At 40.1% G+C, this 24,260-nt stretch overlaps 1 protein-coding gene across 1 annotated transcript in view; it reads left to right on the top strand.

The window, feature by feature from the left end:
* The window catches only part of LOC108876975 (MAM domain-containing glycosylphosphatidylinositol anchor protein 1), a 153,742-nt gene that overhangs the window by 112,226 nt on the left and 17,256 nt on the right, over nt 1–24,260 (top strand). The window contains exons 10-16 of the mRNA XM_018666844.2: nt 3,814–4,080; nt 4,254–4,402; nt 13,520–13,700; nt 13,856–13,879; nt 15,825–15,977; nt 16,187–16,348; nt 22,376–22,506. Of these exons, the coding sequence (XP_018522360.1) occupies nt 3,814–4,080; nt 4,254–4,402; nt 13,520–13,700; nt 13,856–13,879; nt 15,825–15,977; nt 16,187–16,348; nt 22,376–22,506 (1,067 nt within the window). The remainder of the gene's footprint in view (nt 1–3,813; nt 4,081–4,253; nt 4,403–13,519; nt 13,701–13,855; nt 13,880–15,824; nt 15,978–16,186; nt 16,349–22,375; nt 22,507–24,260) is intronic.

The raw sequence follows: 24,260 nt of genomic DNA, 5'->3' as shown, positions 1-24,260 counted from the left end.
AGGTTTAATCAGTTCTAAGCTGAATTTAGGAAAGTCTGTTTGCTGTTGTCTGCACATCCATAGTTCTTGATAACTTAAAAGAGTTCAGTCCCAAACCCACTGTTTACTGTTAACTACTTTAAAAATCTATTATTTTAAAAGGTTGTTACATGAGTCATTAATGTACTGTATAGGTTGAAACGTGGCAGAGTATTATTGCACAGGTAAGTGTTTGATTCAATTCAGTAAATTTACGTTAACAGGAATCCAGTATTCAATTCAGCCCTTATAACACACTCCCAGTGTGCTCTGTGTACAAGGTCAAGTTAAAAAGGCTACTATTAATCAAAGTGATGAAATGTGCACTATAGTAGAAAAGCACAAGGATACAAAAACAAGAACGGCACATGTTCTGAGGTACCACAATCATTGCCATTGGAGCTGCATTTATTCAATGCCAATCAAGCAAAAGTGTAAGGGAACTGTTTATTTCTGTGAATGGAGGCAATTAAGAATATACATCCTGGGCAGAAAGAAAAAAATTGGTAAAGTGCTTTTCATCCTCTGCTTAAAAGCAGCACCAAGTAAGCATTTGTCTGAGTATTGGGCCTGTTAGGACCAATTTCCCACTCTGACATGCTTGATAAATACAGGCCCAAATCAGCGTCTTCTCCTCTCCTCTCCTCTCTTCTCCTCTCCTCTCCTCTCCTCTCCACTCCTGTCCTCTCCTCTCCACTCCTCTCCTCTCTTCTCCTCTGCTCTCCTCAAGAAGGATTTACAGGGCTCACTAATGCAGGCGGGGTGGGAAGGGCAACACTCTGTGAGCTCTGCTGTCCACACTGGCCAACTCTGATTAATGGACCAGGTGGCCAAGCCACTCTGGACAGAGAGAGAAACAGAGAGATGAGACAGATACATGAGCAGGATTGAGAGAAAGAGAAACGGGGTTAAGAGAGAGCTTGAAACCGGGAAGCAGGGTTAGGGAGGGCCGAAAGAGAGAAGAAGGCATGGTGATGTGTGATTGGGAGGTTAGAAATGAGGAAAAGGAAAAACACATTGCTAGATAAACGCCATAAAGTATGAGATACTTCTGCATATTTACAGTGTGGGAAAACAGATCCTTTCTCCTCTCCTCTCACTGCCCTTCCTTATGCCCCATTTTACCTCATTTGTTTATTTATCAGGTTTGTTTTTGCCTCCTTCCATTTAGCACCACTGATCGATGTGAGGGAAGGATGCCATCATTTTTTATAGCAGATATAATTAAGTAGATACGCAGATTCTCGCCACTCTCTCCTCTCCTGCCTCCTCTTTTCGCCTTGTATCCTTTCTTCCTTTGCTGACTTTCCCTCAGAGAGAGAGGTGGCTGTTCTTCCTCATTGCCATTCTCATCATCATCAATCAGCTAACTGCTGGCCATGAGAGAGGACCTCTCTCTGTCTTGTCACTCCCTTTCTGCATCCTGCATTCTCTCATTCTCTCCCCACCGCCCATACTCGATCATCGACTTCTCTCACTTTCACACCACACTTTCCCTATCATTCGTCTTCCTCATTGTCTACTTCTTTAAGAGCGTTTTCCCTCTCCCTTCGTCCCACCTTACTCCCCCTACACACACACCCTCCCTCACTCAGTCTCATGTAAATTGATTTTCTCTTTGTGCACTGTAATGTTTGGCTTGGTCAATGTTGCATTCCCAGATGGAATCCATTTTGCATTCAGTAAGACAGATAGCGATGGCGTGTTTACATGGATTATGGTCTTCTGACTATGAAACATTGCAGTGTGGCACTGTGAGACCTGATGAGGAGCAAATAAATGCAAAAACAATGCTCCAGAGATTTGAAAAGTTGAGTTAGAAATGGAAGTAATCCAATGACTTGATAAAGTGAAACTTACTGCTTAGAAACTTACATAATTGTTGAAATGAATACATAAGGTCAGGGAAGGGAAACTTGTCCACCAAATTCTATTGGGGATGGAATGATTTATAAACTGTTCACAAACCAGCTCACCACACACCTCCTCTCTACCCTCCCTCCTCCTTTCTTCTATCACCTCTGCTCCACAGTTTGTCTGTTTTTCTTTACCCTTGCCACCTATTTCCAAAGTCAGATAGACATCAGTATGCGTATGTGTGTCTATAAGCATGAGCAAAGTATGTGACCATACACTAATCAGTCCATAGGATTACAGTATGACCTTTGACTGTTCACCCATCCCTCAGCTTTAGCACATGCCACTGCTGTGGCTGCGAGGAGTACCTACACAGTTGTCCAAGGGGTCAAAAGACATAACCATGACTTGACAGTTTTGGTCATACAGGCATGAAAGTAGAAAGAAGTTTGGATGTTGCATCAACATGCTGAGAGAGTATTGACTAAAAACAAACAGAGAACATAGAAGCTGAGAAGTTAAATGTTATGGTTGTTTCCAGTCTTTTTAGCATGCAGGTGCTTACTCATGTTCCTCTGACTGGAGTGCAAGCACAGAATGGTAAACTGTGACTCCAAACAAGGAGTTGGTTTGGCAGTGTGCCCTGTACCAAAAAAAAAAAAAAAGAAGAAAAACGTAAAAGCTTTACCCACAGATCGAATAGATGTATTTGTGTATGAGCTTCAAAATTTTAAAATAAGATTTCATCTTGACAGTATTAAGTAGACAGTTGTTGGGGTTTTATTACCTTTAACTGTGTAAAATGTGAAGTGGGAAGATATGGGTATCAGTCAGTCAAACTTAATTTTGTATAGCACCGTTCAATTTGTTAAGTGGAAGTCAGAGTGCTTTAAAGATGGCTGACAAGCTGATAATAAGACAATACAAATATAACCAGCAAACAATTGAGAGCAACATATAACAAAAATAAAAACATATAAAAAGAAGAACACAAGAAATGATTCAATGAAAATACACATCCTAATCAGAAGCAAAGCTAAAAAGGTAGATTTAAAGTTTATGTTTAAAAATATTAGCACTGGGTTGTCCATGTTCAACAGCAAGGCACCCTCATCAAGGCATCAGTTGTTTCAACATGGAAATAATTTGTTATTCAGATTGCTGTACAGAAGTTTCTTGTTGGATGTCTTTATGTTATTATATTCTCTCTTGGGGTGGTTGATTCTGCTCAGAGATTTACACATTGTATCAAAAACATTAAGAGCATCCCTCTGTCTCAGTGTTCTCCCCTACTTGTGTTATCATTATGTCTCTGCTTCTCTCTCTTATCCTTAGCTGTAGCTCATTCTGTAGCCCTATCTGTCTAAATTAGAGGCATAACATAGATTAGACTATAATTACACATCTGTGTCTGATATACTTGATTCATAAGGGACTCGAGTCATGCTGCCTCACCTCTGGGGGCTTTAACACCAGATCTCATCACCGTTATTACAGCAATACCACCATTAGCATCTTGTCTATTATCTACATGATTAGCCAGGGGTGAACTAGCTGGCTGGTGATTTGTGGCAGAGTAATTTGGCTGTGTTGTGTCTCGGCTGACCCCAGGGCCACAGCAGCCTAGTCAGTCATTAACCTCAGAGACACACTCATCGCTGCTGACAGGTTAATTACAGCTGGTTAGGATAGGTTAGCAGCAGGGATGGGTTTGTACCTCATATAAATGCTTGATCCCTTGTGGCAGTAACTGTTGTACTGTGTTAGTTCCAGACCTATCTGCTTTATTTTATCTCCATCTCCCCCTTTGTCATGAAAATAGATTTCCAGAATGGAAACCGATTAGGGATAATGGGGGTTTTGCACGGATTCACCTCATCGCTGTGCTTAATCACAAGCTAAGTGTTCCTAATATCTTGGATTATGCTGTCCTCACAGATCCTCCTATATTGGACCCAGTCTTCCAGGACGTGCGTTCTAGGAACTATCAGATGGTGACTTTGAGGTGTACAGTCCTCCGGTCCAACCCGCCACGTCTCATGGACATCCGCTGGTTCCGTAATGGTGATTTAATCCGCATGCCCATGCCGGACCTGAAGGAGACACCAGAGCTCAAGTTTAAGCTGGAACCAACCAACAATGGCACTTATGAGTGCCGAGTCAGCAATACTGCAGGAACATCATCATGCATGTTTAATGTCTCTGGTGAGTGAAAATCAATCAATCAATTAATCAATCAATCTATCAGTCTATCAATCAATCTATCTATCTATCTATCTATCTAAATACCTAACATCTAACCATCTAACCTACCTATCTATTTGCTATCATTTATCAGTGATATTTTACTTTCTTTCTCTTTCCCTACTGTTCCACAGCACAACCCTACAATGCAGAGTTTTACTTTGACACACCCAACCCAGTCCGGATTCTGAAAGGAAACAACTATTCCTACAATCTGCAGTGGACACAGAAAGATCCTGAGGCCACAGACCGTATCATAGGTTACTGGATTAATGTACGAAAGGTAAAGTACTTGCACAGAACTGCGTATGTTGACATGCATCCGCACACACATAGACACAAACCTGCGTGTACTGTGCTTGTGCGCTGGTATATTCACATGATGTGGTGAACAGGCGGGAACTCACTAACTTTGTTTGTAAAACACTCATGAAACTGACATTGATCAGTCTGGCTTAAACCAAGGCAAACTTTGGTCACCTGCTTTTGTTTGTGAATTTGGAATCGCCTTGACTGAACAGGCTCACAACTTGTGTAGACAAGAACACACGCACGAGTCCATATGTAGTGAAGTGTGCATGCTAAGTAAACATGAGGCTTTATGAGCTTGGTGATTGTCAATCAATGGAGACCTGCACTGAATGAACAATGCCACAGCCACTTCCTCTCTTCTCTTTTCTTCTCTTCTCTTCTCTTCTCTTCTCTTCTCTTCTTCTCAGTTTTCCCTCCTTTCCCTTCTGTCCTTGTTAGCCCCCTCTCAAGAATATAACCATCATGTCCTCTTCAATAGTCAGGTCCTATCACTCAGTCCCATCAAACACAAGCTTCATTTTCAACTTGCCAGTCCCCGGAGATGTGAAGATGAGTGGTCACCTCTAAAAAGCTGTGCGCCTGTGTTCAACAGATCTAAAGTTACAATGCGTGACCATTCTTTCAAACTTCCCATGTACAGTCACTTCAGTGTCACAGTAGGATTTTAACTTTGAGTGCCAGACAGACAATAATGTGTTTACTCCTGATGTTGTCACCACAGCTTACGAAGACTGGGCCTCCAGTGCCAACGTCTTTTCATTTTAGCCATAAGTCAGTCCAGAGATAGTTGAGAAACTACAATTTTAATGGTATTTTCATGTTTTAGCTTGTCCTCAAATGATTGACTTTGCATTGAGGTGACTTCATTTTCACAACCCTGTGAGGGGTGTTAAATTAGTCTGCAGTCACAAACTTGAATTTAGAATAAGCATGCACTGGAATAACCCCTTAAACCTCAACTCTGCTGTGTCTCTCAAGCAGATTATTGAGCCAGACTACAAGCTAGATATGATCAGGAAATATGAAACATTTATTTTAATTTCATGTATGCTACTGTATACATGCATAGTATACTGTAATATTTAAATATGATATGACATATACACATAGATATTCCATCACAAATGAATAAAGTGTCAAAAAAAAACCTACAGACTAATGCTATCAGTAATGATCCATATCATGACTGTTCTTTAAATGTTTTAAATTTTATCATGAGACTCACAGGCTTCACTGCTGAGCCCAGCCAAACCTCCTCTAACAGTTTTGGAGCCCATCTTCTTGTTTTGTCTAAAACTATCTATCTATTCACAGATTACTGGCCTTGAGTCAAAAGACAGGAAGGATAACAGTGAATTATACACAACCAGCTTGGGGTTTGGTGTGTGTGTGTGTGTGTGTGTGTGTGTGTGTGTGAGAGAGACACTGAAAGAGAGGGAATGCAGGGTCTGCCAGCTTGCTTTTGTGCGGATGAATAGGTAATTCCCCTCCTACTCCTAAGACTTGGCTGCTTACCTTATTAAGTAAGACTCTTCAGGGAGATACAAAATGAGCATTGGCCTTCCTAAGATGCACATTAGGTTGCATGCCTAAGCTCTCTGAAAACTCTCATTCTGCCTCTCCCTTGTTCCCTCTCCCTCTCCTTTTCTGTTCTTTCTGTCTCTCTGCTGGTATCCTTATTTTACTCCCAGCATTTTTTCCCGCTCTCTTCCCATTTCTTCCTCTTTCTTTCCCATCTCTCAGTCTGTTTTGCTTCTACTTGTGCTCTTCTCTCTCTCTCCCTTTCCCCCTGCATTTTTCCCAGTCTGAGGTACTGCGCTATAAGTGCAGACTTAATGGCATTTAATGTTGGGTGAACCGTGGCAACTGAAATAGCGCTGATAAATGGTTGCTGCGAGTTGTTATGCTGACAGTGTTAAAATAATGAGTTGGATTAAGTGGCAGTTTAAGACTTCCTAAACGTTGTTAAACTTTAATTTAATTTCAAGGTTTTTACCTGCATGTTTTTACATGTGCATTAAAGAGTGACCAAAAAGAGAGAGAGAGAGGAAAAAAAAACAAGAAAGCAGAGGGTGAGAGTGAACAAGGAAGTGAATGAAAATGTGCGAAAGAGAGAAATAAGATGCAAATTAAAGAAAAACAGCAAATCTCACTGGTCCTCTCAACTATTAAATAGAGTACAAGAACATTCAAATGTAATACCATCTCAATTTCACAACCCATCTATTTCTGCAACACTTTCTCCAGCTCATCCTCTTAACGCCTTGACACTCTATCTTTTTAGCACATATAAAATGATGTGAAGGTCTTCGGGGAGACGTGCAGACACAGAGGGGAATACAAGAGGACTCAGATCAGTTCATGTAAAGCCATGCTCTTTACTGTAGGTCTAAGCATATGCTTAGTGCATTTGCTTGTAGGCATTAAGTGTATACATTTTTTTAACTTTTGTATTTTGTTGTTGTGTGAGTGGATGAGTTTCTAATCGAGTTTGTGTATGTTTATGGAGCTTTATGTCATATATGTCCATATGAATGTATTTGTATTTACCTGCATGTATAGGGTATGTCTATTCCTCTGTGTGTGTGTGTGTGTGGCAGATGACATGATTTGCTCCATGACTCACTGCCAGGCTGTGAAATCCCTGTTTACACTTCTTAATTTAGTTCCGTTCTCCCAGCAGGGGGTTGCCCTGTGTAGGAATTAACAGAGTTGACGGGTCCTTCTTGTTTCATCAAGCTGTCCTTACACCCCTTTTCCTCACACAACAATCTCCACCCCTACAGTTTCTTAAATGAATACTTTGATTTGTGAGAGATAATTAAAATGTGATAATTTTTCTTTTTACAACAAGGGAGACAAATTTACAAAGCCTTTTGTGGCTCATTTCAGACACTTACCTTCATTTAAGCGCACTGGCAAAGGAATCTCAAGTTGTCTGTCATCAGTCACGCCTTATGTATTAATGCAGTGTAAATCCTCCTGATTTGTTCACATATATTAATGAGGGACATTTAAGTAGCCTGTATTTCATAGAAACAGTTTACCATCAAACACTAAGCAAGCCTTAAAAAACTGGCAGGTAACTTCACTTTTACCATTTTACAGACAAAGCGGGGACAGGAAATTACGTGCTTGTGGCCATTAAACTTAAACTTGATGTTCATCTCTTCTTCAGTTCCCCTAAGAGTTTGTTTAATGGCCCCTGCAGCACTGGTTTAATGGTTGTATGTGTAAAAAAAAAAAAAAAAGAAAAAAGTCTTACATCATAATTTTATGAGTACTTGATGCTCAAATAATTTTGCTCAGCTGGAGTTTAATAGTGGCCTTAGTAAATGTTTTGGAATTTTCACGTCAATGCTTGCTGATCTTAAACTGCACATTTCCAGCTTAACTTCTCTTACATAAATCACATTGCACATTTTTAACAGACAGACTAGAAAGAATAGAATAGAATGAGAGGCGCACAGCATATGTTCTTGGATTTTATGTGTTACAAACATCTCTGATGCAGGTATATAAATCTTATATACAAACACATACACATTATATGCATATTTAAGTCCTTTCCCTCCCTCTCTCTCTGATATGACCCACTGAAGCGTCTCCTGAAATCGTGGCCCTACGGCAGCAGGCATACTTTTGCCATGGCTACAATAAACAGTTACAACAAGCAGACATACATTGATCAGTCTCAAACTGGAGATGAACAACATTCTCCCGTGTCAAAGTTCTGTGTTTCATTGACCCATCCATTCGCTGCAGTCCTCGCCTAATGCAAAATTTGTTGCTCTTTATGCTGTGTCACCTGACTTCCTCCATTGCTCCTGTCATAATTACAACAGCCACTAGAGGTCATCTAACATTAAAACGTAACTGAGTCGTAATAAGCTGCTTGCGAAGGCAACCTGTGTTTCCAGAATTTACATGTTTGCACTTCTTTTAATTCCAAACATTTGTATTCTTCATCCTTATTTTACCCTCCCTGTTTCTTTTCCTCCCTCTTAACACCTTCATCCTCCCATCTCTCAGTCTTTCCACCTCATCTCTATATTGACTGACCTTCTGCCTGTAGCTATGAAGTAGTGTGCAACACTGTGCATTGTGTAGCTATAGTGGCATACCTGGCTTCAGATCAGAGCTACACCCAGGTCCTTTCTGCACTGCACTACAGTCATGCACAGTCACACAAACATGCCTGTGCAAACACATCCCCATTATCATATATATGAGAAATTAAAAATATTCATGATGAATTAGAGTTGTACATTAAATCAAATATATGAATAATTTATGTATATAACCAGCCCCGCTATTGAGATATACTTGTATATCCACACACCAGACCTCAAAGAGACTATAGCAAGCATTGATACTCATACATGCAGACAAACGATCCATTAGTAGAGGATAATAGAAAAATTAACCTCATACTCTTTATTGTTTGAAGAGGGCCATACACTCTTATGCTGTCAGTCCAAATTCTTCTCATACACACATCACTCTGTGTCTGTCTTTCTATCTCATGGCTGTGCCCTCGCTCTCACCCTCTTTCACACATTCTTTGTCTTGTTGTCTCTTTGTTGACAAGTCTGATGGAGACACAGCTGAAAACACTGTCTGGCTGAAATTTCTGAAAGCGCCTGTGTGGCACAGACATGCACATGGGTGCACAGCAACATACACAAACACACACAGATGTCAAAGAGAGGTAGATGGACTCCCATATCAGTCTATCAACCAAACACCTCTCTGCCTTTTTAAATATGTCAGTCACTCACTCCTGTCACTTTGACTGTCTCCTTCTGTTGGTGTTCTCTCTACATGCTGTATATCTTTCTCACTTTCCCCCTGCCTCTTCCCCTGTCACTTAGGCGCACACATACACACACACACACACAGGCACACATATAACGTCCACTGACCTAGTGAGGGAAGCAGACAGAGACAGAAGCATTGAGACAGAGGAGACAGAGACTTTTACCTGCAGTAGAAGCAGCTGAATTCCTCTGAGTCACACCTCAGCACCTCATTGATCCAGTGTGCATTTCCAGGTTCATGCAGTGTATGTGTGAGTGAGTGTTTGTGTGTGCATGCTTTCAGTCTAGTTCATTTTTTTCCCTGTCATCTATCCCCCACACACAAGTGTGCATGCATATGTGTGTGTGTGTGTGTGTGTGTGTGTGTGTGGGTGAGACCCCGTCCACTCATGAAGAAAGCACATTCCACCTACTTCTAAAGCTCTAACTCCTCAGCATTATTAACTCATCTCTCCCCGCTAACACACACTTTATGCATATTACATGAGCATAGCTTTTCCTTCCTGCTATATTCCACATAATTATGCATATGCTGTATGAGCAGTGTGTAAATGTTTATATGGATGAATGTGAGCGTAAGTGGGTGTTAAAAGGGCACAATACATTTTACTATGTAACTGCTGCTATGTAAAATATTATGCACTGTATGATAATGTATGAATCGGGTGGTTAGTTACAGTGGTAGCTGAGCAAATCTCTCTGCACAGTATCAACAATAAAAAACTGCAGAGGAATGCACTATTAATGAGAGCATGAATTGGAGCTTCCAAAATAAACTGACATATTTCCAGCTTCAGTTAGGAAATGACTTGCAGTGGTAGTAGTTCTGTATTCATTCATTCAATTAAAGCAGGAGTGATGTGATATATCTGGTGGTGGTTTTATGTTACTATACTTGTACTCCACTACATTTCAGAGGGAAAAATTGAGCTTTCAACTGCACTACATTTATTTGACAGATATAGTCCCTAGTTACATAAAAACAACATTTGACTAGCTTATGAACTGCATTGTCAAGATTCAACCAGTGGTTTCCATTTTTCATTTGGCTTGTGACCATCCACAAAAACCAGTGCCTGGTTCTGGCCCTTCGCCACATTTGAGATGTTTCTGAATCATTCGCAGCTCCAGCAGATAGGAAACATTTCCCCTCTAAACTTGTGGTAGCTCATGTCATTACATTGTTAGAATCCAAACATGTAAAATTACCAAGTATTTCACACAAAAAAAGAAAAGGAAAAATAGATTTTTGTATCAGGCAAATTGATTCTTAAAATACATTTTACTACTAACACTTCTGCTAATAACACTTTTAATAACACCATTGCATTGGTGCTTTAAGCACTTCTTCCACTGCTGCATATACCAGTTTTCTTGGTAATCATCAAATTTACAGCAAGAACTGTGTGGAAAGCCTGCATTTTACTCATCCCTTGCTTGTTTTTTCCCCTCAAAAATTGCTTTTCTCCCTTTTCTCATCTCAATCACAGATACACAAAACATACTGAGAATGACATGAGAGCGTCATTCAACCCAAATTGTTTTTTGTTCAGAAGATCCTCTTTGTGCTAATACACAAAATACATTTACCTGAGCAAGTTAGCAGGTAGGGGTGCAGGACCTTACTCACGGAAATTTCAACAAGACACATTGCTGTTTGAGAAATCGAAATCTGTGACCTTTCTGTGATGTGACCGTCTCTTAAACATAAAGGTTGCTTTGCTGCCTTTTCGTTACAAGAGGCAGTATCCTGTTATAAAACATCTGCCACTAAGCCCTTTGTTAAGTCTCTGAATTCTGTCCAATTATGTTAGGCAGTATGTAGGCATGCTGCTAACAAGAGAGATAATTTAGTGAGCACAACAGTAGATAAACCTTTAAGTTTCTAGATCATTTCAACAGTATGGTACAAGCAAACAAAAGGTCAAAGGACCTTAATGCCCTCTAATATTTCCGTACTCACAGCAGCATCATAAAAGAAAGTTTTGAGGAAAGGTGAATTAGAGGAGAGGTCATTATTCATTGGGAGGATGGGTGATTTATGTTTAGAAATAGATTATTTAGTCTGCATTGAAAGATACCTGCTGTTGTACAAAGAGGGAGAAGGATGTTCTGTGACCGGCAAGAGAGGGTGAAAAGTTGGAGCAACTCAGACAGAAACAGCCAGACTGGCAGTGAGAAAAGGAGATTTAACAGCCATTAGTGGCATAGCGCCTGGTGGGGAAGGAAGGATTTGATTCCAAGTATGTTGCCGAGCACAGACTTGCAGGGATCAGGGGCCCACGGCTGCCATGTGGGACCCACACAATAATTGGAGTCATACCAGATTCTTGGCAGCCTGGGCAGAGAGTCACCGTGGTCTTGTCAATAGAAATGATCAGCTCAGTCTAGTTGGGGTTGAATTTGTGGTACTGAGTCGACATCCAATGGGAATAGCACACCTCAACCTGAGTGTCAGAGGACAGGAGGAGAAGCGGATTTCAGTGTGCCGATGTCAGAGCATACAGTACCGTAGCAATTATAAGGGAAGTTATGGGATGTATCAGTTCCTCTGTGACATACCAACCTGTTAGTCTCTGGATTGGAGGAGCTTAGTAGAAGCATATTTTATGTATATTTATTTTGTATATTTTGTATAAGTATATTTTTGGATTTTTTTATTTTTTTTTTACATAATTATCCCACAAAATTGGAATATATTGTAAGTTAAGATACATTTTTATGTTGCATCTTTTTTTGGCCAATAGAATACATCTGTGGGGACATTATGTACTTGCCATATACTTATTGCTCACCATGTAACAGCTCTGAACTGTAGACATTTATCACACACACCAGCTCACTGCGTGCATACACATAAACACATTCATCACACACAATTCACACATACAGTGCACACACCTCTGCTGCATGCATAACCCGGTAATGGCATGCTGTGGGTGTACTAAGGTGTTGTGGTGGAGTGGCTGACCTAATGCATTAGATTGAGCTCACTGTCAGGTCTTTAAGTAGCTGGGATCAGAGGCAGATACACAGCTAATGGGTCCTTCTCTCCGTGGGTGGAATAACACAGCAATAGCTCTATTACAAGTGGTGCTAACATAAAAAAAGAAAGAAAAAAAAACACAGGTAAGTTAACTTTAAAAAATTAAGAGATAACAACTGAACTGGATTAACATCATAACCATTTTTTAAATTTTCATTCTCTAATCTCTATCTCTCTCTAATAATACATAGCCAGCTCAGTTTATTTTGGCTTGTTGTTGTTTGGATTCAATATGGGTAGGTTACAGTGCTTCATCATAAATGAATATAGGGAGGTAAAAGAAATATGTCTTTCATTGGCAAAACTTGCTGCAGGACACCACTGATACTGTACTGAGACTAACGTAGCCTTTCCTGCCTTCAAAGCGCTTAGAGAGAAAAGATTGTAGTAAATAATTCTTTTGACGGCTGGTTTACTTTGTTTTGGATAAGAGAGATTAAAAACTTCAAGACGTGTGCAATCCAAGTCCTGAGGTGTATTGGTTGACTATATGCCCAGAACTGGCTGTATGCCTTCACTGAATTTCCCTTAATACCATAAATGGAAATGTGGGGAAACATGCACAGATTTGGGAAAAGAAAAGTAATAGAGATGACATGTTGATTAGGCTGAGTGTAGATTAATGATTACTACTCATACAACACAAAGTGAATACCTGTGGAATCACATGCTTTAATCACATTTGAGATGAGAACATTTTGCCAAGAAAAATATGAGCAGGTCTTTAACCCTGGACTTTTTGCCTGTATACATAAAATAGCTGAATGTATTACCAGTGTTATACTGTAGGAACACTTAATATTGCAGTGACAACCCTCCAGATGGCAGACGAGCTGGAGCTTTGAGTTGTTACTGGGGGTGAGTTTCCCATCACATGCTTGACTTCTGATTGGTAAAAAAATTCTGAAATCAGAGCACACTGTATCAACATAAAGTGATAGAGATGAAGCGAGCAATGGTATGATCAAAGTAGTGGAGGAAAGGAGAAAAGATGGAAGGTGTGCCTGACAGCATTGACACCTCCAAGCGTGCATCGTTTTTTTTTTTTTTTGCCATATTATCTTTTTTGGGTACTGTGTGTATGTGTGTGCATCTTCTCAGATTTTTTAAACTGGAGAATATGAGTGCTCATCTTAACATGTCTGCATCTTCCCCTGGTCATCTGTGCATGTGTGTGTGCGCGTGCGTGTGTTCGTGTGCATGTTTGCCCATACCAATCTAGAATAAGCAGAACCTATTGTCGAAGCAGATTGACCTCAAGGGTAAGGAGCCAGAGAAGGGTGTGCTGATGTCCTACACCATATCAGACCTGAGAATCCCTCTGTCCTACGAGGTCCGACTGGCCCCCATCACCACCTACAGCACTGGGGACTATATCAGTCGAATCATCCAGTACTCAGAACGTAAGAGACACTTAAAACCGTTTTCATCTAGCATCTTTGTCTATATCAGGTCATTATATTTCATATCCATTTAAGTACCACATACAAAGCATAGATAAAATTGATGTGTTGTGCATATCTGAGTGGTAATCAATATTATTGTAATTTTCTTACAGCCTACACCTACCCAAGGCCTTCAGGTGAGACTTAACTGCCTCTGCTCTTCCACATTTTCTTCCACAGCCCTCTGCTTGTTGTTGTGACCTGATTGATGACAGGGTGGTGAAGTTAGGAAGGCACGTTGAATTTTGATGAAAGCTAATTTAGCTTGTATGCTGCAAGCGATGTCAGTGCAAGTTTGTCAAGGCAAAGTTTGCCATGACCTGCCTTGGCCTTTATTAAATCTTGTTGCTAGGGAGGAGAGTGGGGTAACAGTAGGACATGACAAAGCGAGTGAGTGGCTGTGATTGGAGGATACGAGACTGGTTATGGCGATTAGTAAAAGGCTCTGAATGATGAAACTATGTTAAAACTATGTTACATCTCACCTTAGATTTGTGTCCCCTTGTTCTCTGAGTCAGTCCCTTTTCTCTCAGTATCACGCTCTTGCACATACTCCTGCTCTCTCCTTCCCTCTCATCCTCTCTGTTGCCATCCCTCTCTCTTTCTCAGTCAATTGCATCTTGTCTATTTTCTTCATTAAGAGACACGCAGCATTTTTCTGGCAGGAGTGGCAGTTGGCTCCACCAGGGTGAGGCAATTAAAATAACAGCAGATTGGAACAGACTGCGAGAACAACAGTGCAAATTGAAAGGAGCGCATGTAGTGGAGCAGGGTGTGAATAGTAATAGATTAGCTCCCCGAAACAAAGAAGCGCACACGAGCCATCCTCATGGGGAGCACGAGCCATATGCATCTGCAGCGGGCTGTGTGTGTGTGTGTGTGTCCAGGGAAGCTTTCACTGAATCTGTCCGCTTGGATGGTTTTTTAGATAGCTGTTGTTTTACTGGGTTGCTTCAATTTTCATTTCTTTAGTGAGTCTCTGATAATGGCAGAGCCCTCCAGATGGGCTAATGAAGGTGACAACACCACAGAGAGACAGAGAGGACCCTCTTCCTGGTTCAACAAGAGACGTCAGTATCAAGGATAATGCCAATTCAGTCATAAGATAAAACTAAAAGCCACTCTCAATATTTGTGTGTGTCGTATGAGTCAATCTCAAAAAGCCAAATTATGAGTCCAAAACATGAAAATGATCCCAAAGATCCTAGAAGATTATTTGTCAAGTGAAGATACCTCTGATCATAGCTTCCCCCTAAAATTTGCTATGAGCATTATGCATCATATTCAGAAACAGCTTGTTGAGGCAGTCATATGGGAAAAGGTAGATCTGTGCATCTAAATTTATTGCATGCACAACATATGCACGCTCACTCCAAAAGTGTACAGATGAGACTCACAATCATAAGAGGTTCATTCCTTTCATGATAACTTCAACTTTGCCTCTGAAATACTATTATTATTATTAGTAGTAGGATTTTTCTTATTATCTAAAGGCTGTTGACCGATATTGCAAACTGATTATTTAAAAAATGTCTCATTCAAAACACCCATGTAATAGAGAACTACAAGCTATTGTGTATATGTGGTTCAGTAGGTCAACTCCTCTTCTTTTAATTATTATGTTGCTGTTTTTCTTCAAGCTACATACATTGTTTTTGTTAAAAGTACTATTTTATAACAGTGTTTTTGATGTTATTTTTTTAATTTTTCTACATTGGTCATAGCCTGACTCAATCATAGTTGCCTTTATAAAGTTTTCTGCACGTGGGAGTCATACATCAGAATATGCATAATATGTGGAATCCACTTTAATTTTCACATTATATACCCTGCCTCTTACAATCTGCCTTTGAATTTGTCAGTAATTGCCTGTCTGTCTGATCTTCACATTTGAAGTGCATATTGTAGAGGTTACTCTACAGCTTATATCGCTGCCACTAATTTTCCTGGGGAAAAGTGGGAAGGGAGAAAAAAAACAGTAGGTTACCTGTAGTTTGTCACCTGTCTGACATGTCACTAATCAAATGTGTTTTTCCTCTCTTCATTTCCCCCCCCCTCTATATACACATACACACATCTCAGACCATGTGTGTGGTTTTGAGGATGAGCGGATCTGTGGTTTCTCTCAAGACCGGAGTGACATCTTTGACTGGACAAGACAGAATCACCTGACGCAGAATCCCAAGCGATCTGCCAATACCGGCCCTGAGACTGACCGCAGTGGAACCAAGGAGGGTGAGGAACTGTTTTATGTACAGGCTTAGTTCTGTTTATAGTAGCCATAGTACTGCAGAGAGAGAACTGTATGCTGCACAGTGTGCAAAGTTGGAGGTTTAGGAAAACAGACATATATAAAACTATGAATTTCAAATTTCACTCATCATAAAATTTTATTTTGTGTTGCATTCAAGACTCTGGACAATAGAGTGTTTTGTCCGTTTCAGGTTACTACATGTACATCGAAGCGTCACGGCCACGTGTTCAGGGAGACAAGGCTCGTCTGCTGTCTCCACTTTTTAATGTGACCTCAGTTAGGGGCCCCAAGGGCTCTGGCAGAGTACCATACTGTGTCTCTTTCTACTACCACATGAAGGGCAAGCACATTGGTGAGTAGCAGAGACAAGAATAATGCTCAGAAAAACACACATATTATCTTCTACTACATGAATTCACCCATAGAAACAGAATGGGACACATGGATATACAGCGGAGGATATGCTGACACACAGTACTATCAGGGTTTTCATATCACTGGGCTTCTGTCAAAATCTGAACTCTGCGCTTGACCCTCGCTTGTAGAGCTTGTCAGACACAACATCGTAGGTGTGTGTGTGTGAGAGAGAGAGCGAAAGAAAGAGAGGGGGTGGGGGTGGGAGGTTGAGGAGGTTGTCACCAAATTTCTGTTTGTATGTTTCTGCTTGTGCCTCAAGGTGTGTGTGTGTGTGTTTGGAGGTGGTTGAAGGGGGGCAGTGGGTGTGTGATTTATGGCAGAGGCAAGACACAATCAGTCATTTGGGGGAGCTGTTCATCATAATATGCTCTGTCACACAGCTAGAATGCATACATCTTGTAGCCTACACACCTGCATGCATGCACACACACACATACACACACACACACGCACACAGGCATGTATTCCCACCAAAAAAAAAAAAAAAACATATGGAAAAGCTTGCAAAGACATGAAAGCACACACATTTATTCACAAACACATAGACACACTCATACACACACTACTGATTTCACTCAAGGATGTTGTATGGTATTGAGGGGCTCAGTATTTGTGTGTACATGTGTGTGTACCCATTATGTAATAAATCTGTTCAGTAACTGTATAAATGAGAGCAAGACATCAGGTCGGAGATTTTAATATAGAGAAGCTCACGCAATCACTACAAGTTTGCTTTTCTCACTTCCTCTACGCAGTTGATTGCAGTACTGATTAGAGAGTAAAGTGCCTCATCTTTATTCTGTAATGAATCAAATATGAAAGGTTAAATACTATCATCTCACCTGCAGGCAGGGTGTGACAATTTTTAGTGAGACTATTTGTGGAGACAGAGTTGGACACATTTGAAAGTTTGAAACCCATTTTACTACAAGAAACTAGAAACATTAGAGCTTGAATGAATATTTATAGTGAAATAAATTATTGTATAATGATGAATGGGATGGTAGAGGTGCTGAATTCCTTGTGAATCGACACCTTCTTCATCTTTTAGATGCTTTTAGCTAATTGTTTTGGTTGTCTGATCCACAGTTAGACTGTATGGCTGCCTGCCAATGGCTGTCACCAAACCAGTTTGTTCCAGCAAACAAGCTAGACTTAGACACTCTGCCTTTCCTGCACAAAATACCATGTAATTGTCCTAAAACCCAGACCTAAGACCTAAGACCTAAAAACCCACCTAGCTGCTACTCAAGAGGTTGCAGACAGAACTAAAACAAAAACATGATTTTTTAAAAAATGTTGAATGTACATTTATTTAATGTTTGATATATTATAGGTACAGTGAGTTTATTGTTGTTTCTTTTGACTATTCTCTATCATCTTTTACACCATATTCTGAACATATTACATATTACAAAAGCACTAAATGGAATTGTGATGGATACTATAACACTTACTTGACTCACTTGCGTAGTTTGTTTAAAGGTCTTGCAGGTGTTCCCCAGCAGAACAATGAGACAAGACAATGCTACTAATGCTCAGTCACACAGCACTTGCTTACAATTAGTACTATCTGTTACCAGTTACACCCAGCTCCGCTACAAGCCCTCCCCCAATTTACTCTGTAGTTCTGCGAGTCTGGTCCAATCTGTTGTCGCTTTAATTGCCCTACCTTGGCAAAGCTCACACTCCTGCCAGGGAGACACAGTTTGACTCTTAATGGCGAAAAGAGACCAAATGAGGGAAAGACGGGAGGGGCAGTGAGAGGAAAGATGAGACGAGAGGAGTGAGGGAAAGATGAGGGTCAGCCAGGCTTGGAGTAAGGGAGAAAGGGTTAATGAAGAGAGTGAGAACAAAGGGAATGTTAGGAAAAATAGGAGGACCGAGAAAAAGGAAGAGTGAGCAAACATGTATGAGGAGGCATAGAAGTGAAGTAAAAAAGGCTAGCAGAGAGCTGCAGGAGAGTCCATCAACTTGGTAATGTTCAGAGGTATTCAGAGAATTCGAGAGGTGGTGCTTTATGCTGAAGTACTCTAACTAGTTTTAATGTACTCGATTGTATAGTGTTAAAGTACTATAAAGTGTTGAAAGGGCTGTATATGTTGAAAGCATTTAGGCACTTTGACACAATGCAGTTTTTAGAAATACTGTTGAGATATAACCCCTACCTGACCCACATATACTGTATGTTAGCTGTTTTGTAATCCAGAGGCTATGTGAATATAAAACATGAGGAAAAAATCTTTTGAGGATTTTGCAAAATAGGGAAAGAAGGCACGAGGCCCTTTGGATTTTAGGTCTGTAATAGGCCAGCACTACAAAATAACAGACCTCCCTGTTTTGTTCACCTTTATCCGTCTCTCTTTGGGCTAGCTGGCAGCAACAATAAACAACATTTAATTAGTTTTGTTTGGCATTGGGTAGTATTTTAGACTGGCTCAGGTTTGCAGAGTGCCACTGGCGAGCTTACTTGGAATCACTGGTATATTTTCACTTCAAAATGATGGAAGACAAATTAGAGTTTGAGGTTATTTAAATGTTGTACTCCTTGTGTGTTGTTTGGGATAACACTTCTATTAAGTAAAACTTCAAATAAGATCTCTGTATGAATGTTTACAAGTCTTTGTGGAAGAACATGACAAGATAACTATGTTAGTATAGCATTCAACATTACTTTATACTATTTTATACCAATTACTTGTTTTAGATGCTACTTATTAAAGTGTGTACCACTAGCTTTTTAGGTTCAGATTCAAATTGTGAGGAAAACATTTATGATCTGCTTGTAGGTTCCAAGGTTTCTCAAGATTTGATTAAAAAAGGATTTAGCTAAGCCTAGATTTGTCTCTTTTCTCATGCTCCCAAATTGGTTATTTACTCAAAACTTTGAATAACATGTTTTGGCTTGTTGTTGTTTGGTTGCAGAAGCCAGGACACAAACTGTAATTCTCTGGTTTTGTGTGCACAGTTTAGTGTAGCTTTGACTCACACATAGGACATGAACATCATTTAGACGGAGGTGAGGGACAAAGGGAGGAGAGAACCAATGTGCCAGCATCCAATTATTAAACAGTCCAACTCATTTGATTTCAAGTACAGCGATGTGTGTATGTGTGTATGTGTGTATCTCTGCCTCCGTGTGTGGCAGTGTACCTCTGCTGTCTTCTCCACTCATGATTCTGCAGACAAGTAGTCCTGATAGAGCTGTGCCATCTCCTCTGCCTCTCTGACACTCTTACCAACACATTCTGCTTTACCTCACTCCAATCAATAGACTGCTTATCAGAGTCCCATTCTCCCTCTGTTGGGTGTGTGTGTGTGTGTGTGTAGGTGGTGGTGGTGGGGGTGCAGCAGAGAGAGGAGGAGAGAAAGAGAATGGGTGGTGAGCGAGGGAGGAGACAATGAAGGCTCAGATACCTGGAGGCAGAATGAGAGAGTGGGCAGAGCAGATGAATGTGGGCTTCGCCAGAATTAACCTGTGTTTCTGTCCATTATGTAATAGTGCCCCCATGTCCTTTCAAATTTAATGTGTTGAACAGTTGCATGTAACTCTTAAACATGAGACAGATATATATAGATATATACCAGGTATAATATCAGCACATAATTTTTACCATGAGCATTGTGCTGTTTGTACCTGCATGGAGCGATGCCAACTGTAGACAACCATACAAATTAACTTTGCCGTTAAAGCAATAGTATGACATTTTGGGGAAATATGCTTGTTGGCTTTCTTGCTGAGGGTAAGCTGAGAAAATCAGTAGCACTCTCTCATTCATTCAATCTCTTATGAGGCTCGCAGACAGTGGAAATGGCATAAAGACTGGACAGCTAGCCTGGGTGTGTCTGAAGGTATAAAAATCCACCTACAACACAAGCAAATGAAAGAACACCTTAATCAGTTTGACAAAATGTGCAGCATTTAGGAAAAAATAATGAAAAAAAAAACACTAAGAGAGAAAATGCAACTAAATCAAATGCAGAATTGCTCCAAGTCACACTGAACAAAAAATAGTTATAAAATAACTGTGACACTACTAAGTGACATACATACAGTGCATAAAGACGACCACCTGTAGAATTGGAAAATTTTTCCAACACTGAGACTGCATTATTCAGATATCATTGCAGGCATTGGCACTTAACCTAGCACTAGATTTTTGTTGATTACTTGCCTACAAATTCAAATAAATATGTGATATGAAACATGATTACTTGCTAATGTTTTATCTGTTGTGTTTTTAAGTTGCAGTGCATCGAGCTCTCAGGGCCACCACACACATGTCTGTCTCCGGTCTTTATGCTAAACTAACTGGCTGTTGGCTCCAGCTTCATATTTAATGGACATTTCTTATCTGACTCCCAACAAGAAAGATTCCTTTAAGATTTCATATGCACCCCACCTAAGAGTTGCCTGAAATCCATCTATTTTGACAGTTCTGACAAATTTAAGTCCCAGCACATCTAACTAACCTCTCTGTTTGTCCCCATATCCACTACACTTGCCCTTGTCACACCTCTCATGTGACAGAGTAGGAAGTTAATTGCTGCTTTGAGGTTTGGGTAACATTACCTCAATCAAAGATGCGAATACATGCAACAGAATGATAAATATTTGTGCGCGTACACAAGCATAAATATACGTGCAAGCTCAGTCTGTATGTGGACACACATATATTATACGTATAACACAGATATACCGTGACCCCTGCCTGCGTATTTGTTTAAGAGACTGGTGGTTGGTTAATGTTCCAATTAGGAGCTGGCTGGGGATCGTTAAGAAGATGAATGATCCTCTCACACCTAGGAGACCCGAGAGAGAGAGAGACAGACAGAGAGAGAGAGAAGGATAGACTATTTGGATCACTTCTCTGTTGTTGGAATGCTATCATTCTTCTTAGCTTGTTTTTTGGTGTCCAGGACAACCATTTTTTATATATTATATCCACAGTAATTACAAATGTTTTTAGAATTTGAACCAAAAATCATGTGGCAGTGAGTGAACCCTGGTTATTAGGGCAACAAAGATAATTAGCAAAGGTCAATTAATTAACATATCCTTCCTTTCCGTCTACCTTCCACTGTTACATCTGTGTGACTGTCTCTCTTTCTTCCTCCTTGCTGCTGTCCTTTAGCTCCATAGCTGTGTCATTGTAAAATAAAAAAAAACAAAAAAACAAAACTACCCACTGGACATAGCACAGCTCATCCAAGGGGCTTCAGACATTTAGTCATCACCCAAATGTCAACCACAAACAGAATCTGACCTTAGAGCCTTATCCTTGTATAAACAGTATGCAATGCATTTGCTTTTACTTCCTATATAAATTAGATGAACCCATATCACAGCCATTTTTTGCCTGTATAAATAAAGGTCCTGTCATTTAGAGTTTGATCCCAGTTTTGGGACAAAATCCTCTCTATATAGTATGTAATATTGACAGCTAGTCAGAGCAGAGCTTCCTCCTTGTAAATTTTTATTGGTCTTTAAAACATAGAGTAGTCTCACTGGATAAAGGTCAGTGTTACAATCAGTTGCCTTCTGTCTCTTGTGACTGTAAACAGTTACATTTTTGTACATACACTGGAGCTATTATTTGGTGGTCATGTATCTCATTATGATTGGTAAACAGTTTGACCAATTACAGTAAGGACTGATGTGTCAACTGATTAGATCTATTTATTGTTCGCTTTGTTTGTTTGTGTGAGTAAATATGGTGTGTCCACTGCATTTATGCAGTCTTTCAATATGTGTTCCATTCTGCTGGAAATAAGTCATTATTTATAGATTATTATCTTTAAAATGTTTTGCCTTTAGATTTCAGTAATGATAAGCTGCTCTCAGCTTGCCATAACTCAGCATTCAGTCTTTGCCCATTGACAGCTTCTAATAATCTATACGTGTGTGTATGTGTGTGTGGATGTGTACCTGTGGGAATACATGTGTGCATACTTTTCACAGGCACTCTCAATGTGCTTCTGAGAGTGAGAAGCATTGCCTCTGTGGATTCTGTGATATGGACCAAGTCTGGTCATCAAGGCCCGGACTGGAAGAAAGCGTTCTTTGACATCAGCCCCAGCGGACCCTTCCAGGTAAGGGCTTGGTGCTTACTTTTTCTCCCTAACCTAGACAATTACAACAACAGCGGTGCAGCAGCAAAGAAAGTGTACTTGTACGCATGAAGCAGAGACAGTAGTAACACTCACCTATACCCTGCAGCCTTAGTCTAAACAGCTGTGATGCATGTAGTGCATAACTTGACTTAGAGGTATGACCTGGTCATCTGTTGAGAGCCAAACATGAGGAGTGCTCTGTACTGTTTGTTTGATGTTGAATAAACTCAACCCCCAGTGCTTGGTTCTTAAGGATTAATTTCCACCACGTGCCGACACCATTGTCAGGCCTGCTCTGGCTTGCTCTAACAGGACAAAAAAACTCAGAAAAAAAGAATCATATGCTTTTTTTGTTCACTGTATTCCTTTTTCCTGTCATCTCTGAGACATTTCCTCTACTGCATCCATTTCCTCTCTACTATGTCTTTCCCCAAGAGGAAGGCTTCTACTGCAGCCTAGATAGAATGGGGGGGGGGGGTGTTTTATACCCTGTTGGCTGTTGGGAATCAAGGGAATTCCACAAAGAATTGGGATTGAAACTCTTGCTTGAAATCTCATGAATTTTTCACAGAAAATTCTCCACAGTGGTTTTTTTAAAGCTCTGAAGAACCAGATAAAGTCACTGAATTTAGATTTTCGCTCCCCAAACTATTGCCACTACATATGCAGTGATGAGTTCACACATATCCAAAATGTCTTTTCTCTTCCTTGGTGGAGACAAAACATTAACAGGTATTTGGAAAAAAAGAAAGTTTTTAGCAAACAGGAAGGCGGCAAAAGTAGGGAAAGAACTCAGGCTCTCTGTTGGCGAGCACCTGCCCTGTTAGTGCCCCCACCAGCACCTGGGCCACAGTATCTAATCACAGTCTCAGAATGTAAGCAGTGAGAGAGCGTGCCCACTGGAATCAATATAGTATCTCATAATTATTTATCAAGCCACACAAATTTGGGAGAAAAGTAGTACTAATGAAGGCAATGAAAAATATGATAGATATAAATTAACCCCAAGCTTTTATATGAGAGACTGGGGTGCATTTTTCATTCATTAAATAAATGTGGGTACAGCATTTTGACATTTTAGCACTGAGGGGAGTTATTGATAAATGAGGAGCCCTTGAGTGAACATTCAGCTCATTTTCTGCTGAATGTCAGCACCAAACCTTTTCACAGAGTAACCAGAGGATTATTTGCTTCATCGAGAATATGCTGATCTCAGGATGGAGAACAAGGTTTCACACACATCTGAAGGATTCAAACAGCATACATATGTATCTATGCACGTCATGACCTCTCATCAAAAAGAAGTCAATGAAAGAACAAAAGATGCTGAAGCACTGGATCGGTGTTAGCACTGAATTTTTTGATGTGGATTGAGACATCACTCATCTACACTGAATAGTGTTTCTCAGTCAGTTTTCAAAATCTTCCAGAACAATATGGCAGAAAAGAAACATGTTGGCATGTAAATATATCCATTTGTAGCTCAGAAAGTTACGGCACCATATGAGACACAGAAGACCAGCCCCAATTATTTCCACTCAGAGGTATACAGGTTTTATACATTAAAAAAATAATAATGAAATGGGATATGGAAGCCCTTTACTGCCAATGTGATGAAAAAAAGATCATGTGAATCATTATTTTGAGAGTTTCTCAATATTTTGAGTTACTATGTCATTATTTTGAGATATTAAGTTTTTTTTTTTTTGTTTCCTATTGTAACGACTTACTGG

The sequence above is a fragment of the Lates calcarifer genome, linkage group LG2 (genome assembly GCF_001640805.2).
Source record: "Lates calcarifer isolate ASB-BC8 linkage group LG2, TLL_Latcal_v3, whole genome shotgun sequence".
NCBI classification, from domain to species: domain Eukaryota; kingdom Metazoa; phylum Chordata; class Actinopteri; family Centropomidae; genus Lates; species Lates calcarifer.
This window is presented reverse-complemented; position numbering and strand designations above follow the sequence as displayed.